Below are 19,733 nucleotides of genomic sequence, written 5' to 3'. Positions count from 1 at the left end.
ATACAAATATTAGTACAAGGCACTGCAGATACTTTAAAGATTATTGTGGTGTATTATAAAATTCAATAGGAATACTAGAGCATTGGTTTATTAATTACTATTGGGATTTGAATTAAATAACCATATATGCATTAGTTTGAATATTGCCCTTGGAAATATCCAAATTACTTTCCCAATGATTGTTGATCTTACTTACTGATATATAGAGTTTTATTTGGTTTTATCTTGCAAGAAACAATTCCAAAGTAATGTTTATTTATGAATTTCTCATAAGAGAGTGATTTGGATGGCATAACTTCATGTGCTAAAATGTCACTAGGGACTTGATCTCTCATTTGAGATTGTTGGTCACTTACACATGAATTTATGTGAGCACTTGCTTGTTAAGGTCTTATGAGGTTTATCTTAATTTCTATTTCAAGTTTAATACTTGTACTATTATTTTAATAACACCTTGAAATACTTAGAGTAGGTATTACTCTCATCAGGGTTTGGTCTTGGTCAAAATGATAAGTGGTTGATCACCACTTATGGGTTTTAATTAGGATAGTTGAAGTTAACCTAATTTTCTTCGGAAGTACGAACTTAACTTCCATTTTGTTGAGGACTACCTCACATGGTATCTCTAAGTTCTATCATGTCTACTCTAAACACCTATTTATTAGGATAAAGCTCCTATACTTCCAAGTGTTTATACTATCATAAAACTATGGTTATGATGTGCTTGGCACATTTTCTTATTGTTTTGGAACACAATTCTTGTACTATTTGTTTAGCACTTGACTTCTTATTGTTCTCCTCCTAAATGTTTATGATGTTCTATTCCATCACATAATGAATCTCAAGTGAATCATATGTGATTACTATTTCTACCATGTAAGTAGACATATATTATTCCTATCACTCTTCCTTATTTCCCATGATTGACTTATCATGGTCTATATTACTTCATATAACTCATATTTATCACTTACTATCAGTTGTTTTACAAGTTTGAATAATTTTACTTATTCATTATTTATCTGGGTCTACATCTTCTATTAGGACATCTTAATTATCTTTATCACTTGATATCATTCCTATTACAGATCTGGATAACTCTTATTTAATTATAACATGTGTTGGTATACATCTTCCAATAGGATATCTTCCTTATGGTTGTATCCTCTCTTTGGATTACCATGTATTGTATACCAACTGTGATCTACTCATCTATTGTTTTAAGGACTTAATGATGTGCTACATGTTTGGGATTATCTGACTAACTTTACTTTATCTTGGTAAGTTAGGTAAGAAATGTTGACTCAAGTGTGTCAGGATTATTCCCAAGTGAATATCCATCTCAAGTCATAAGAAATATTTGGTTTACCTAGGACAACTTCCTATAGACACTACCAATCCTATAGGTCTCCTTTAAAGGGTTTTAATCCTAGGGTCAAAGCATTTGCTCTGATACCAACTGTGGCGACCCGGCATACCACTACATGGTGTAGTATGCAAGTCTGATATAACACCAATGAAACACCGTTCCACTAGTATTATATCGCTCAGAGTGGTACAACAAAAACATATGCGGGTCCAAGGTATGTCTATAGAATTACAACATCGACTCTGTTACATAAGATCATCACAGCCTCCTACTTTACAATGAGGTAAAACTGTAAATAAACTCCAGAAGAACGACTCGTAGTCTAGTCTTATCACGAACTCTATTTGTAGAGTATTTCACTAACTACAGAGGCTAAGAATAGACTCTAGCTAAATAGGAGCTAGGTTTAGGAAGCTAGTTCCCTTCTATGGCTAAACTAGGTTTTCTCCTTGTTGGATGTGGTATCTGACTCCTCTGACAGGGTCCCGTCTCGTGAAGTAGTTGTTGACTCCTCGGTCTTCGAGTTGCACTGTAGATCCTCCTTCGATGCCTCCATATCTAAGCAGGGGATTTAAGAGTGGGATGAGTACGAGCGTACTCAACAAGTTCATTATAGGAAAGAGGTGTTTAGTGCACTAGCTACAGCATTAGACCAGAAAGTCTAATACCAATGCAAGTTTTCGTAACCATTTCTTCAAAAGATTGCTTTTATTCAGAAGAACTATGTCCGTCAGCCTTCACCGATTTACTAGAACTTCATGGAGCTCCTTTCCGGCAGCGTTCAGCGATTCCAAATCCCGGAACGAGGAGTGACAGGTCACGGTTCTTTACACTCTGCGAGAGGTGTGTTGCTTTACCCATAAGAGATCTTATCCTTGTTGCCAACCGAGTTGCAGGCTCGTCCACACTTCCTTTGGTGTGAGGTCAGGAGTAAGGTCATAGCCAATCATATTCCTCCGCTACCTCGCACACCCACCCTTTGTTGCATGCCCGACCACGGGTCCACGCCGGTCCCATTATTCCCGTAGATTTCGGGGTGGACCCCGACCACGACAGCGATCTTTGGGCTCTACCATACACTCCTACGCCGGTAGCTGCAACCCATCATAGACCGCATTACCGTGGGGAATTAGAGAGGGATCCCCACCCTCCGGTTGTTCCGCAAGACACAACTACTACGGCAAGCAATGCTTTACCGTGGGGAATTAGAGTGGGATCCCCACCCTCAGGATTGTTCCGGAGATACAAGCGCTACGGTAAGCGCATCCGTTGATGTACAAGAGGTGGAAATACGATTGACTAGTCCGTCCCATTCAGGATCTTATGGTTAACACGGGTATTACGGCACAAGAATCACTGGCGACATTTGTTGTTTAATCCTAGATGGATATAAACCCTTGCAATGGAACCTCCACCATATCAACACAATCCATGGTTCCATTGCCCACCACATAGTCATATTCATAGTTATGGAAGTAGTGGTTTTGGTTTTTATGCAATAGTGATAACCATAGTACTTTGCAAGTAATTTCATAGAAATACTCAAATGCCATGAGCAAGTGATGAACTTGCCTTTCTTGACTGCAAGATTATGCGGGCAAGGTCTTTGATACGCAATAACTCCAAATTCTGAAATAGCATCATCGTCTAAGTAAGGACGATGTTTAAAAGATTGGCAAGGATGCAAGAATGCATAAGTATGAGATGCAATCGCTCTAAGCGTGACCTAACCCCGATGATTTAGGATTAGTGAGTTGTGATGATTAATTCAGGGTGTGTTGCACTTTTAGAGTGATTCACAAACAAGGTTCTTATTAAGGTTGGATTACTTGGTATCATGTACAAGTTATATGATAAAGCATAATAATCAATTGAGCACACAAAGAATGATAATTGACATAATGTTAACAAGTAAAGAACAGTGGTCAATTTTAGTATAATATGACATGGTTAATGATTAATTATCATATACTTTAAAAGAATAACTTTTGAAGAACTGTCCTTTGATAAAGAACAAGTATGATAATTAGGTTGAGGGGTTCTATGGTTGTTTATGGTTCCATTTAGTTTAAGGAGTAGGTATTAGATGGATCACAACATAGTTGGATTCATCAATACCTAGGGCTGGTAGGGTTGAGTTAAGCCTAGGCATCCGAAGCAATTATCCATACAAGGTTGCTATCAAGGTTAATTTATCTGGCTGGTGATTGCTAGCTAGGGTTTATAGGTTCTTATAAGCAGGGGTTGATGATGAGTCTTTATTTACTTCAAAAGAATAACTTTTGAAGAACATACTTCTTAAGTAATAAGAAGTATTATAATTAAGGTTGAGGTTGTCTAGGGTTTGCTATTGGATTCACTAAGTAAAGAATGGTTGGCTCTTAGATGGGATGGTTCCTAAGTACCTCACACTTGTAGGGTTTAGTGGAGTGTAGTATGTAATGCTAAACATTAGATATGATTGCTATAAGAATTCATCACGATGGTGTGATGCTAAGTAGGAATGATTAAGGTTGGTGTTTTAGTAATAGGATCTAGGGTTTACACTTGGCTCACCCTACTTGATTAACTAGGTAGGAGAGTTATGTATACATGGAATGCTTGAATGCTGGATAATAGGGCTCCTACAATTTATGTCAACATGGTAAGTATTTATTTGCTAATTATGGTTCTATGGATCAAAAGGAAAATATCATGATCACTTATCCTAACCTAGGGTTTAGGTTAGGAACAAATTAGGGTTCATATGAATAAATGGAGCTAGGTTGCCTAATGGTATTAGGGTTTTAGGGTCCCACATGAAATTATGGGTTCTGGGTTCTATTACTTATGAAATTAGGGTTTTCTAAATACCCTAAAGTTCTTGAATTAATAACTTCACTTTAAGATTGAAGTTATTAATAACTTTGGAATAAAATTAATATTGGATTTGGCATTTTATTATTTTTAAATAATTAATAATTAACTAGGGTTTAAATTCTTCTGATAATAATTTAATAAGTTAATAGTAAAGGAAAATTAATTTTAATGTTTTCCTTATTTACTTTCTGGTTTTTATTTATTTTATACCTTTTTCCTAATTTTTGAATTTTAACTGAATTTAGAATTAAAATTAAAGGCTTTAAATAACAAGTATTAAACAATTAAATCTTTATTAAAAATAAAAATTTCATATTATATTTTTATTAAATATAATTTACTTTTATAAGAATTTTGATGTCTTATTTTTATTTTTACGAGTTAATATGATTTTTCTATAATTATTTGAAGTTGCGGTATTTTAAGGAATTTAAATTTGAAATGAAATGGCTAATTACACCGGCCGGGGGGTACACCCACCGATCAATGACCCGGTGGGGTCCTAGCCACGTCATCCGCCACGGTGGCGTCGAGGTGGCAGGGAAAAGCTGGCCGACGGCCAGTTACCGACGGTCGCCGGCGCTGGGCTGCTCCTGCGGGGTCATGCGCGGGCTCGTTAGAATCAGGGCGACGAGACGAACATGATGGTGGCGGCGCCGCTCCCTAATGGTCGCCGGAGCGGCGGCGGCGTCTATGTCCGACGGCGGTGCACGGTGGCCGACGGTGAGAGCGAGCTACGACGCATGCTAGGGCTCGATAGGATGCTCAAATGACGCGCAAAATCACCTGGAAACTACCTGTAGGGTCGTCGGCGTTGATTGGAGACGGAGACGTCGCGGCGGTCTCCATTTCTCTCGCAGCACCGTGATACGTCTCCAACGTATCTATAATTTCCGATGTTCCATGCTTGTTTTATGACAATACCAACATGTTTTGTTCACACTTTATATCATTTTCATGCATTTTCCGGAACTAACCTATTAACAAGATGCCACAGTGCCAGTTCCTGTTTTCTGCTATTTTTGGTTCCAGAAAGGCTGTTCTGGCAATATTCTCGGAATTGGACGAAATCAACGCCAAACCTCCTATTTTTCCCGGAAGCGTCCAGAACACCGAAGAAGAGTCGGAGAGGGGCCAGGGGGCCACCACACCACATGGCGGCGCGGGCCAGGCCTAGGCCGCGCCGGCCTAGGGTGTGGCGCCCAGTGCCCCCTGCGCCGCCTCTTCGCCTATAAAAGCCCTTTCGACCTAAAAACGCAGTACCAATTGACGAAACTCGAGAAAGACTCCAGGGCGCCGCCGCCATATCGCGAAACTCAATTCGGGGACAGAACTCTCTGTTCGGCACCTGCGGACGGGGAATTGCCAGGAGCCATCTCCACCGCCGTCTTCACCGCCATCTTCGGCGCCATCGCTGCCCCCATGATGAGGAGGGAGTAATTCACCCCTGAGGCTGAGGGCTTCGCTGTAGCTATGTGGTTCATCTCTCTCCCATGTACCTCAATACAATAATCTCATGAGCTGCTTTACATGATTGAGATTCATATGAGTTTTGTATCACTACTATCTATGTGCTACTCTAGCAATGTTATTAAAGTAGTTCTATTCCTCCTGCGAAGTTAACTATTGCTATGATAATATTGATGTGATCTATTCCTCCTACATATGCATGAAGGTGACAGTGTGCATGCTATGCTAGTACTTGGTTTAGTCCTTTGATCTATCTTACACTATAAGGTTACTTAAACATGAGCATTATTGTGGAGCTTGTTAACTCCGGCATTGAGGGTTCGTGTAATCCTACGCAATGTGTTCATCATCCAACAAAAGTGTAGAGTATGCATTTATCTATTCTGTTATGTGATCAATGTTGAGAGTGTCCACTAGTGAAAGTGTAATCCCTAGGCCTTGTTCCTAAATACTGCGTTGCTAATTACTGCTTGTTTACTGTTTCTTTGTGTTACTACTCTTGCTGCAATACTACCACCATCAACTACACGCCCGACAAGCTATTTTACGCACCGTTGCTCTTTGCTCATATATATTCACACCACCTGTATTTCACTATCTCTTCGCCGAACTAGTGCACCTATTTGGTGTGTTGGGGACACAAGAGACTTCTTGCTTTGTGGTTGCAGGGTTGCATGAGAGGGATATCTTTGACCTCTTCCTCCCTGAGTTCGATAAACCTTGGGTATCCACTTAAGGGAAAACTTCTTCTTTGTTCTACAAACCTCTGCTCTTGGAGGCCCAACACTGTCTCTGAGAAAGGAGGGGGAACGTAGACATCAAGCACTTTTAAAGCGCCGTTGCGGGGAGGAAAGGTAAAGGCACTCATACTCCGGTTCCAGGTAAAGTACTTTTTGGCACCATTGTGTTTGTGCTCGAAGCTATTTCCTTTAGATCCTGCAATTGCAACTTTTTGTTTCTTGTTTACACTAGTAAGGCATAATGGAAAACATCTGTGAGCTCTTTGTTCTATTTACTGAGTCAAGACATGAATGGTTTAATGCGAAAATTAAAAAACCCATGGAACATGTTAGTATGAACACTTTGAATACCATTGTTGCTAATGATATGGAAAATTCTAAGCTTGGGGAAGCTGGTTTTGATGAGCATGATCTTTTTAGTCCCCCGGGCATGGAGGAGAAAATTTACTTTGATGATACTTTGCCTCCTATTTATGATGATTATAATGATATTGGTCTTTTAGTGCCGCCTACTATGGAGAGTAATTTTTATGATGATAATACTATGCCTCCTACACTTGATGAGAATAATAATAATGATAGCTACTTTGTTGAATTTGCTCCCACTACAACTAATAAAATTGATTATGCCTATGTGGAGAGTAATAATTTTATGCATGAGACTCATGATAAGAATGCTTTATGTGATAGTTATATTGTTGAGTTTGCTAATGTTGCTACTGAAAGTTATTATGAGAGAGGAAAATATGGTTGTAGAAATTTTCATGTTACTAAAACACCTCTCTATGTGCTGAAATTTTTGAAGCTATACTTGTTTTATCTTCCTATGCTTGTTACTTTGCTCTTCATGAACTTGTTTACTTACAAGATTCCTATGCATAGGAAGCATGTTAGACTTAAATGTGTTTTGAATTTGCCTCTGGATGCTCTCTTTCGCTTCAATTATTATTTCTTGTGAGTGCATCATTAAAACTGCTGAGCCCATCTTAATGGCTATAAAGAAAAGAACTTCTTGGGAGATAACCCATGTGTTATTTTGCTACAGTACTTTGTTTTTATTTTGTGTCTTGGAAGTTGTTTACTACTGTAGCAACCTCTCCTTATCTTAGTTTTGTGTTTTGTTGTGCCAAGTTAAGCCGTTGATAGAAAAGTAAGTACTAGATTTGGATTACTGCACAGTTCCAGATTTCTTTGCTGTCACGAATCTGGGTCCACCTCCCTGTAGGTAGCTCAGAAAATTAAGCCAATTTACGTGCATGATCCTCAGATATGTACGCAACTTTCATTCAATTTGAGCATTTTCATTTGAGCAAGTCTGGTGCCATTTTAAAATTCGTCAATACGAACTGTTCTGTTTTGACAGATTCTGCCTTTTATTTCGCATTGCCTCTTTTGCTATGTTGGATGAATTTCTTTGATCCACTAATGTCCAGTAGCATTATGCAATGTCCAGAAGTGTTAAGAATGATTGTGTCACCTCTGAATATGTGAATTTTTATTGTGCACTAACCCTCTAATGAGTTGTTTCGAGTTTGGTGTGGAGGAAGTTTTCAAGGGTCAAGAGAGGAGGATGATATACTATGATCAAGAAGAGTGAAAGCTCTAAGCTTGGGGATGCCCGGTGGTTCATCCCTGCATATTTCAAGAAGACTCAAGCATCTAAGCTTGGGGATGCCCAAGGCATCCCCTTCTTCATCGACAAATTATCAGGTTCCTCCCCTGAAACTATATTTTTATTCCATCACATCTTATGTGCTTTTTCTTGGGCGTCGGTTTGTTTTTGTTTTTGTTTTGTTTGAATAAAATGGATCCTAGCATTCACTTTATGGGAGAGAGACACGCTCCGCTGTAGCATATGGACAAGTATGTCCTTGGTTTCTACTCATAGTATTCATGGCGAAGTTTCTTCTTCGTTAAATTGTTATATGGTTGGAATTGGAAAGTGATACATGTAGTAATTGCTATAAATGTCTTGGGTAATGTGATACTTGGCAATTGTTGTGCTCATGTTTAAGCTCTTGCATCATATGCTTTGCACCCATTAATGAAGAAATACATAGAGCATGCTAAAATTTGGTTTGCATATTTGGTCTCTCTAAGGTCTAGATAATTTCTAGTAAGGTGTTTGAACAACAAGGAAGACGATGTATAGTTTTATAATGCTTGTAATATGTCTTTTATGTGAGTTTTGCTGTACTAGTTCGTGCTTGTGTTTGCTTCAAACAACCTTGCTAGCCTAAACCTTGTATCGAGAGGGAATACTTCTCATGCATCCAAATCCTTGAGCCAAACAACACTATGCCATTTGTGTCCACCATACCTACCTACTACATGGTATTTTCCGCCATTCCAAAGTAAATTGCTTGAGTGCTACCTTTAAAATTCCATCATTCACCTTTGCAATATATAGCTCATGGGACAAATAGCTTAAAAACTATTGTGGTATTGAATATGTAATTATGCACTTTATCTCTTATTAAGTTGCTTGTTGTGCGATAACCATGTTCACTCGGGACGCCATCAACTATTCATTGTTGAATTTCATGTGAGTTGCTATGCATGTCCGTCTTGTCTGAAGTAAGAGAGATCTACCACCCTATGGTTAAGCATGCATATTGTTAGAGAAGAACATTGGGCCGCTAACTAAAGCCATGATCCATGGTGGAAGTTTCAGTTTTGGACATATATCCTCAATCTCATATGAGAAAATTATTAATTGTTGTTACATGCTTATGCATAAAAGAGGAGTCCATTATCTGTTGTCTATGTTGTCCCGGTATGGATGTCTAAGTTGAGAATAATCAATAGCGAGAAATCCAATGCGAGCTTTCTCCTTAGACCTTTGTACATTCGACATAGAGGTACCCCTTTGTGACACTTGGTTAAAACATGTGCATTGTGATGATCCGGTAGTCCAAGCTAATTAGGACAAGGTGCGGGCACTATTAGTATACTATGCATGAGGCTTGCAACTTGTAAGATATAATTTACATGATACATATGCTTTATTACTACCGTTGACAAAATTGTTTCATGTTTTCAAAATAAAAGCTCTAGCACAAATATAGCAATCGATGCTTTCCTCTTTGAAGGACCATTCTTTTACTTTTATTGTTGAGTCAGTTCACCTATCTTTCTCCACCTCAAGAAGCAAACATTTGTGTGAACTGTGCATTGATTCTTATATACTTGCTTATTGCATTTGTTATATTGCTTTGCATTGACAACTATCCATGAGATATACATGTTACAAGTTGAAAGCAACCGCTGAAACTTAATCTTCCATTGTGTTGCTTCAATGTCTCTACTATGAATTTATTGCTTTATGAGTAACTCTTATGCAAGACTTATTGATGCTTGTCTCGAAAGTACTATTCATGAAAAGTCTTTGCTATATGATTCACTTGTTTACTCATTGCATTTACATTGTTTCGAATCGCTGCATTCATCTCATATGCTTTACAATGGTATGATTAAGATTATGTTGGTAGCATGTCACCTCAGAAATTATCTTTTATCGTTTACCTACTCGAGGACGAGTAGGAACTAAGCTTGGGGATGCTGATACGTCTCCAACGTATCTATAATTTCCGATGTTCCATGCTTGTTTTATGACAATACCAACATGTTTTGTTCACACTTTATATCATTTTCATGCATTTTCCGGAACTAACCTATTAACAAGATGCCACAGTGCAGTTCTGTTTTCTGCTATTTTTGGTTCCGTAAAGGCTGTTACGGCAATATTCTCGGAATTGGACGAAATCAACGCCAAACCTCCTATTTTTCCCGGAAGCGTCGTAACACCGAAGAAGAGTCGGAGAGGGGCCAGGGGCCACCACACCACATGGCGGCGGGCCAGGCCTAGGCCGCTGGCCTAGGGTGTGGTGCCCCCAGTGCCCCCTGCGCCGCCTCTTCGCCTATAAAAGCCCTTTCGACCTAAAAACACGGTACCAATTGACGAAACTCCGTAAAGACTCCGGGCGCCGCCGCCATCGCGAAACTCCAATTCGGGGGACAACTCTCTGTTCCGCACTGCCGGACGGGGAATTGCCCCCGGAGCCATCTCCACCGCAGTCTTCACCGCCATCTTCACCGCCATCGCTGCCCCCATGATGAGGAGGTGTAATTCACCCCTGAGGCTGAGGGCTTCGCTGTAGCTATGTGGTTCATCTCTCTCCCATGTACCTCAATACAATAATCTCATGAGCTGCTTTACATGATTGAGATTCATATGAGTTTTGTATCACTACTATCTATGTGCTACTCTAGCAATGTTATTAAAGTAGTTCTATTCCTCCTGCACGTGTGTAAAGGTGACAGTGTGTGCACCGTGTTAGTACTTGGTTTATGCTATGATCATGATCTCTTGTAGATTGCGAAGTTAACTATTGCTATGATAATATTGATGTGATCTATTCCTCCTACATATGCATGAAGGTGACAGTGTGCATGCTATGCTAGTACTTGGTTTAGTCCTTTGATCTATCTTACACTATAAGGTTACTTAAACATGAGCATTATTGTGGAGCTTGTTAACTCCGGCATTGAGGGTTCGTGTAATCCTACGCAATGTGTTCATCATCCAACAAAAGTGTAGAGTATGCATTTATCTATTCTGTTATGTGATCAATGTTGAGAGTGTCCACTAGTGAAAGTGTAATCCCTAGGCCTTGTTCCTAAATACTGCTGCGTTACTACTGCTTGTTTACTGTTTTACTGTGTTACTACTGCTGCAATACTACCACCATCAACTACACGCCAGCAAGCTATTTTCTGGCACCGTTGCTACTGCTCATATATATTCACACCACCTGTATTTCACTATCTCTTCGCCGAACTAGTGCACCTATTTGGTGTGTTGGGGACACAAGAGACTTCTTGCTTTGTGGTTGCAGGGTTGCATGAGAGGGATATCTTTGACCTCTTCCTCCCTGAGTTCGATAAACCTTGGGTATCCACTTAAGGGAAAACTTGCTTTCTTTGTTCTACAAACCTACGCTCTTGGAGGCCCAACACCATCTCTGAGGAAAGGAGGGGGAACGTAGACATCACACCGCGAAAGGGAACGGTCGATTTCTCCCTCCCCAGAGCTCCCCTGGACGCGGTACTCAACCAGGATGATGAGGGCGACAAGGCGCACCTCCTGGACCTAGCGGTTGGCCCTGGGATGGCCGGAATTGGTGGGACGGAAGGAATACCGGCGAGCTAGGGTTTCGGTTTCTGGCGCAAACGAGACGAAGAGAGGAGAAATTGAGGGCGTCCACGCCATTTATAGGGTTCCAGGTGTGTGCTGGCGGTCAGCAGCGTCGGCGGCGACCGCGGGACGTGGCGTCGGCGTCGCGGTGGCGAGCTCCCGCGTGTCCAGGATGAAGACGAAGACGGCGACGTCTCCTTCGTCTTTATCCACGCGAAGGGGTACTCGGGCCGTGATGGGCTGTGTTGGGCCAATGTTGATGGGCTGCTTGGTGGGTTGCCACGGCCAGGTAAGGGTCCAGGTGGTTTTCCTCCTCTTTTTCTTTTATCTGTTTTCTTTTTCTATTTTATAATTCTGTTTTGAATTCTGATTTGAATTCCTTTCTATTTTGCAGATCTTGCTTATTTGATTCATACAAATATTAGTACAAGGCACTGCAGATACTTTAAAGATTATTGTGGTGTATTATAAAATTCAATAGGAATACTAGAGCATTGGTTTATTAATTACTATTGGGATTTGAATTAAATAACCATATATGCATTAGTTTGAATATTGCCCTTGGAAATATCCAAATTACTTTCCCAATGATTGTTGATCTTACTTACTGATATATAGAGTTTTATTTGGTTTTATCTTGCAAGAAACAATTCCAAAGTAATGTTTATTTATGAATTTCTCATAAGAGAGTGATTTGGATGGCATAACTTCATGTGCTAAAATGTCACTAGGGACTTGATCTCTCATTTGAGATTGTTGGTCACTTACACATGAATTTATGTGAGCACTTGCTTGTTAAGGTCTTATGAGGTTTATCTTAATTTCTATTTCAAGTTTAATACTTGTACTATTATTTTAATAACACCTTGAAATACTTAGAGTAGGTATTACTCTCATCAGGGTTTGGTCTTGGTCAAAATGATAAGTGGTTGATCACCACTTATGGGTTTTAATTAGGATAGTTGAAGTTAACCTAATTTTCTTCGGAAGTACGAACTTAACTTCCATTTTGTTGAGGACTACCTCACATGGTATCTCTAAGTTCTATCATGTCTACTCTAAACACCTATTTATTAGGATAAAGCTCCTATACTTCCAAGTGTTTATACTATCATAAAACTATGGTTATGATGTGCTTGGCACATTTTCTTATTGTTTTGGAACACAATTCTTGTACTATTTGTTTAGCACTTGACTTCTTATTGTTCTCCTCCTAAATGTTTATGATGTTCTATTCCATCACATAATGAATCTCAAGTGAATCATATGTGATTACTATTTCTACCATGTAAGTAGACATATATTATTCCTATCACTCTTCCTTATTTCCCATGATTGACTTATCATGGTCTATATTACTTCATATAACTCATATTTATCACTTACTATCAGTTGTTTTACAAGTTTGAATAATTTTACTTATTCATTATTTATCTGGGTCTACATCTTCTATTAGGACATCTTAATTATCTTTATCACTTGATATCATTCCTATTACAGATCTGGATAACTCTTATTTAATTATAACATGTGTTGGTATACATCTTCCAATAGGATATCTTCCTTATGGTTGTATCCTCTCTTTGGATTACCATGTATTGTATACCAACTGTGATCTACTCATCTATTGTTTTAAGGACTTAATGATGTGCTACATGTTTGGGATTATCTGACTAACTTTACTTTATCTTGGTAAGTTAGGTAAGAAATGTTGACTCAAGTGTGTCAGGATTATTCCCAAGTGAATATCCATCTCAAGTCATAAGAAATATTTGGTTTACCTAGGACAACTTCCTATAGACACTACCAATCCTATAGGTCTCCTTTAAAGGGTTTTAATCCTAGGGTCAAAGCATTTGCTCTGATACCAACTGTGGCGACCCGGCATACCACTACATGGTGTAGTATGCAAGTCTGATATAACACCAATGAAACACCGTTCCACTAGTATTATATCGCTCAGAGTGGTACAACAAAAACATATGCGGGTCCAAGGTATGTCTATAGAATTACAACATCGACTCATTACATAAGATCATCACAGCCTCCTACTTTACAATGAGGTAAAACTGTAAATAAACTCCAGAAGAACGACTCGTAGTCTAGTCTTATCACGAACTCTATTTGTAGAGTATTTCACTAACTACAGAGGCTAAGAATAGACTCTAGCTAAATAGGAGCTAGGTTTAGGAAGCTAGTTCCCTTCTATGGCTAAACTAGGTTTTCTCCTTGTTGGATGTGGTATCTGACTCCTCTGACAGGGTCCCGTCTCGTGAAGTAGTTGTTGACTCCTCGGTCTTCGAGTTGCACTGTAGATCCTCCTTCGATGCCTCCATATCTAAGCAGGGGATTTAAGAGTGGGATGAGTACGAGCGTACTCAACAAGTTCATTATAGGAAAGAGGTGTTTAGTGCACTAGCTACAGCATTAGACCAGAAAGTCTAATACCAATGCAAGTTTTCGTAACCATTTCTTCAAAAGATTGCTTTTATTCAGAAGAACTATGTCCGTCAGCCTTCACCGATTTACTAGAACTTCATGGAGCTCCTTTCCGGCAGCGTTCGCAGTTCCAAATCCCGGAACAGGGAGTGACAGGTCACGGTTCTTTACACTCTGCAGAGGTGTGTTGCTTTACCCATAAGAGATCTTATCCTTGTTGCCAACCGAGTTGCAGGCTCGTCCACACTTCCTTTGGTGTGAGGTCAGGAGTAAGGTCATAGCCAATCATATTCCTCCGCTACCTCGCACACCCACCCTTTGTTGCATGCCCCGACCCTGGGTCCACGCCGGTCCCATTATTCCCGTAGATTTCAGGGTGGACCCCGACCACGGCAGCGATCTGGGCTCTACCATACACTCCTACGCCGGTAGCTGCAACCCATCATAGACCGCATTACCGTGGGGAATTAGAGAGGGATCCCCACCCTCCGGTTGTTCCGCAAGACACAACTACTACGGCAAGCAATGCTTTACCGTGGGGAATTAGAGTGGGATCCCCACCCTCCGGTTGTTCCGCCAGATACAACTGCTACGGTAAGCGCATCCGTTGATGTACAAGAGGTGGAAATACGATTGACTAGTCCGTCCCATTCCAGATCTTATGGTTAACACGGGTATTACGGCACAAGAATCACTGGCGACATTTGTTGTTTAATCCTAGATGGATATAAACCCTTGCAATGGAACCTCCACCATATCAACACAATCCATGGTTCCATTGCCCACCACATAGTCATATTCATAGTTATGGAAGTAGTGGTTTTGGTTTTTATGCAATAGTGATAACCATAGTACTTTGCAAGTAATTTCATAGAAATACTCAAATGCCATGAGCAAGTGATGAACTTGCCTTTCTTGACTGCAAGATTATGCAGGCAAGGTCTTTGATACGCAATAACTCCAAATTCTGAAATAGCATCATCGTCCGGTAAGGACGATGTTTAAAAGATTGGCAAGGATGCAAGAATGCATAAGTATGAGATGCAATCGCTCTAAGCGTGACCTAACCCCGATGATTTAGGATTAGTGAGTTGTGATGATTAATTCAGGGTGTGTTGCACTTTTAGAGTGATTCACAAACAAGGTTCTTATTAAGGTTGGATTACTTGGTATCATGTACAAGTTATATGATAAAGCATAATAATCAATTGAGCACACAAAGAATGATAATTGACATAATGTTAACAAGTAAAGAACAGTGGTCAATTTTAGTATAATATGACATGGTTAATGATTAATTATCATATACTTTAAAAGAATAACTTTTGAAGAACCTGTCCTTTGATAAAGAACAAGTATGATAATTAGGTTGAGGGGTTCTATGGTTGTTTATGGTTCCATTTAGTTTCTGGAGTAGGTATTAGATGGATCACAACATAGTTGGATTCATCAATACCTAGGGCTGGTAGGGTTGAGTTAAGCCTAGGCATCCGAAGCAATTATCCATACAAGGTTGCTATCAAGGTTAATTTATCGGTTTGGTGATTGCTAGCTAGGGTTTATAGGTTCTTATAAGCGAGGGTTGATGATGAGTCTTTATTTACTTCAAAAGAATAACTTTTGAAGAACATACTTCTTAAGTAATAAGAAGTATTATAATTAAGGTTGAGGTTGTCTAGGGTTTGCTATTGGATTCACTAAGTAAAGAATGGTTGGCTCTTAGATGGGATGGTTCCTAAGTACCTCACACTTGTAGGGTTTAGTGGAGTGTAGTATGTAATGCTAAACATTAGATATGATTGCTATAAGAATTCATCACGATGGTGTGATGCTAAGTAGGAATGATTAAGGTTGGTGTTTTAGTAATAGGATCTAGGGTTTACACTTGGCTCACCCTACTTGATTAACTAGGTAGGAGAGGTATGTATACATGGAATACTGAATTATGGATAATAGGGCTCCTACATTTTATGTGAACATGGTAAGTATTTATTTGCTAATTATGGTTCTATGGATCAAAAGGAAAATATCATGATCACTTATCCTAACCTAGGGTTTAGGTTAGGAACAAATTAGGGTTCATATGAATAAATGGAGCTAGGTTGCCTAATGGTATTAGGGTTTTAGGGTCCCACATGAAATTATGGGTTCTGGGTTCTATTACTTATGAAATTAGGGTTTTCTAAATACCCTAAAGTTCTTGAATTAATAACTTCACTTTAAGATTGAAGTTATTAATAACTTTGGAATAAAATTAATATTGGATTTGGCATTTTATTATTTTTAAATAATTAATAATTAACTAGGGTTTAAATTCTTCTGATAATAATTTAATAAGTTAATAGTAAAGGAAAATTAATTTTAATGTTTTCCTTATTTACTTTCTGGTTTTTATTTATTTTATACCTTTTTCCTAATTTTTGAATTTTAACTGAATTTAGAATTAAAATTAAAGGCTTTAAATAACAAGTATTAAACAATTAAATCTTTATTAAAAATAAAAATTTCATATTATATTTTTATTAAATATAATTTACTTTTATAAGAATTTTGATGTCTTATTTTTATTTTTCTGAGTTAATATGATTTTTCTATAATTATTTGAAGTTGCAGTATTTTCTGGAATTTAAATTTGAAATGAAATGGCTAATTACACCCGGCCAGGGTACACCCACAGTCAATGACTGGTGGGGTCCTAGCCACGTCATCCGCCACGGTGGCGTCGAGGTGGCAGGGAAAAGCTGGCCGACGGCCAGTTACCGACGGTCGCCGGCGCTGGGCTGCTCCTGCGGGGTCATGCGCGGGCTCGTTAGAATCAGGGCGACGAGACGGACATGATGGTGGCGGCGCCGCTCCCTAATGGTCGCCGGAGCGGCGGCGGCGTCTATGTCCGATGGCGGCGCACGGTGGCCGACGGTGAGAGCGAGCTACGACGCATGCTAGGGCTCGATAGGATGCTCAAATGACGCGCAAAATCACCTGGAAACTACCTGTAGGGCCGTCGGCGTTGATTGGAGACGGAGACGTCGCGGCGGTCGCCATTTCTCTCGCAGCACCGCGAAAGGGAACGGTCGATTTCTCCCTCCCCAGAGCTCCCCTGGACGCGGTACTCCACCAGGATGATGAGGGCGACAAGGCGCACCTCCTGGACCTAGCGGTTGGCCCTGGGATGGCCGGAATTGGTGGGACGGAAGGAATACCGGCGAGCTAGGGTTTCGGTTTCTGGCGCAAACGAGACGAAGAGAGGAGAAATTGAGGGCGTCCACGCCATTTATAGGGTTCCAGGTGTGTGCTGGCGGTCAGCAGCGTCGGCGGCGACCGCGGGACGTGGCGTCGGCGTCGCGGTGGCGAGCTCCCGCGCGTCCAGGACGAAGACGAAGACGATGACGTCTCCTTCGTCTTTATCCACGTGAAGGGGTACTCGGGCCGTGATGGGCTGTGTTGGGCCAATGTTGATGGGCTGCTTGGTGGGTTGCCACGGCCAGGTAAGGGTCCAGGTGGTTTTCCTCCTCTTTTTCTTTTATCTATTTTCTTTTTCTATTTTATAATTCTGTTTTGAATTCTGATTTGAATTCCTTTCTATTTTGCAGGTCTTGCTTATTTGATTCATACAAATATTAGTACAAGGCACTGCAGATACTTTAAAGATTATTGTGGTGTATTATAAAATTCAATAGGAATACTAGAGCATTGGTTTATTAATTACTATTGGGATTTGAATTAAATAACCATATATGCATTAGTTTGAATATTGCCCTTGGAAATATCCAAATTACTTTCCCAATGATTGTTGATCTTACTTACTGATATATAGAGTTTTATTTGGTTTTATCTTGCAAGAAACAATTCCAAAGTAATGTTTATTTATGAATTTCTCATAAGAGAGTGATTTGGATGGCATAACTTCATGTGCTAAAATGTCACTAGGGACTTGATCTCTCATTTGAGATTGTTGGTCACTTACACATGAATTTATGTGAGCACTTGCTTGTTAAGGTCTTATGAGGTTTATCTTAATTTTTATTTCAAGGTTAATACTTGTACTATTATTTTAATAACACCTTGAAATACTTAGAGTAGGTATTACTCTCATCAGGGTTTGGTCTTGGTCAAAATGATAAGTGGTTGATCACCACTTATGGGTTTTAATTATAAAATATAGCACAGGGTTTCTTATGTTCATGAATTCAAGCATAAGATATTATTGAGGTTGCAATTCTGGTTTTAGAGATGAGATGACACCATATTGCATGCTAGGGTTTAATCTCCCCTAACCATGATAAGGTGGTTATTTACTTAACATTTTATGTTCTCCTCTAGTTAGGATGATATTGAGAATTAGTTTTATCTTCTACCAATTATCTCCTATTATTATCCCCAACTTATCATTAAAGTAACTACATTAATTATAGTTCTTTTTATAGTTAACTTTGGTCATATGGATGTATGGTTTCTCACCATATAAAGTATAGTGTTTAACTCTAAGGTTTTCTTAGGTTTATTGATTTATGAAATATGGATATGGTAGGATTCTATTTGTGATCACCAAGTGGTTCACAATTAAAGGTTGGGATATAAGTCTAGGATTGCTTACTAGTGATCTCCCCATGATTTCATGTGATGAATAATATCTACTGTTCATATAAGTGTTAGCATTTGGATTATACTCCTATTTCTCCAAAGCATGGTCATGGATTAGGGATGATCCACTTGTTCTAAATATCCTTACCTCAAGTTCTTAGGGTTTATGATCATTACCCAATTTTGTAATGATCAAAGGTTTGGTTTCCTAAGGTATCTTTCATGATCTAAGTTTCTCACTTCTAAGATCAAGTATTGTCTTGATCACCTAGGGTATAATATCTCTCTTATAGTATCTTGGTTGGACATGGTTATGGTGGTCTCAACAGATTATATCCTAGGAGAATGCCTGAGATATCAACTTAGGGTTCTCTCAAGAAATGATAGTTTAACCTTTTGAATATTTGAATAGATCTCTCCCTTAGAACCAAGTGTTTCCTTAACTAACTTGAGTGTAACACCAGATCTTGAGTTCTCTCATACAGGAATAATTATTCTAGGGTTTATGGTATACTCCTAATATTTATTTAGGTAGCTGAGCTAAAGATTCAATTGTCTAACTTAGTTGGAGTAATCTCTTCCTTACTTTATCAATTCATGGATATGGTATTATTTCATGTGGTATTAGGTTATCTCACCACTCCAAGGGAAATGGTTTACAACCTAATACTTTAGTTCAATGGTTGTCCTTTATTCTTAAATAGGTAAAGCTATGTTTTGTATGATTGGTCTCTCTCATTTTGGAAAGGACTTTAATGCTAACTTAAGGTTAGGCTCCATAGGGATTGATGTGATCATCAATATCTATGTTTAACATAAATGGTTTCTCTCTCTAGGAATGTCTTGAATAATATCCTAGGGTTCCTCTTAAAGATGATGATTTGAATACTTGGATGTATATCCAAGGTTTAGCTCAAGGTTTGTTATTGCTTCTCTAATAATTATAATAGAACTCTCACCTCTCTAGGTTTGATACTTAATTATTTGGAATAGAGAAGAATATATATTTCTAGAGTTGATCTCCTTGTCATGTTTCCAAGAATGAAGTACAACAAATACCATGAGGTTCATGGTAGGA

At 39.2% G+C, this 19,733-nt stretch overlaps 1 protein-coding gene across 1 annotated transcript in view; it reads left to right on the top strand.

Annotated features, from left to right (window-relative positions):
* LOC139838883 (uncharacterized) overlaps window positions 1–17,679 on the top strand; it is a 67,329-nt gene extending 49,650 nt beyond the window's left edge. Inside the window, exons 4-5 of the mRNA XM_071828899.1 lie at window positions 16,739–16,882; window positions 17,665–17,679. Of these exons, the coding sequence (XP_071685000.1) occupies window positions 16,739–16,882; window positions 17,665–17,679 (159 nt within the window). The remainder of the gene's footprint in view (window positions 1–16,738; window positions 16,883–17,664) is intronic.
* The last annotated feature ends 2,054 nt before the right edge of the window (window positions 17,680–19,733 follow it).

This window comes from Lolium perenne, chromosome 4 (genome assembly GCF_019359855.2).
Source record: "Lolium perenne isolate Kyuss_39 chromosome 4, Kyuss_2.0, whole genome shotgun sequence".
Taxonomy (NCBI): Eukaryota; Viridiplantae; Streptophyta; class Magnoliopsida; order Poales; family Poaceae; genus Lolium; species Lolium perenne.
This window is presented reverse-complemented; position numbering and strand designations above follow the sequence as displayed.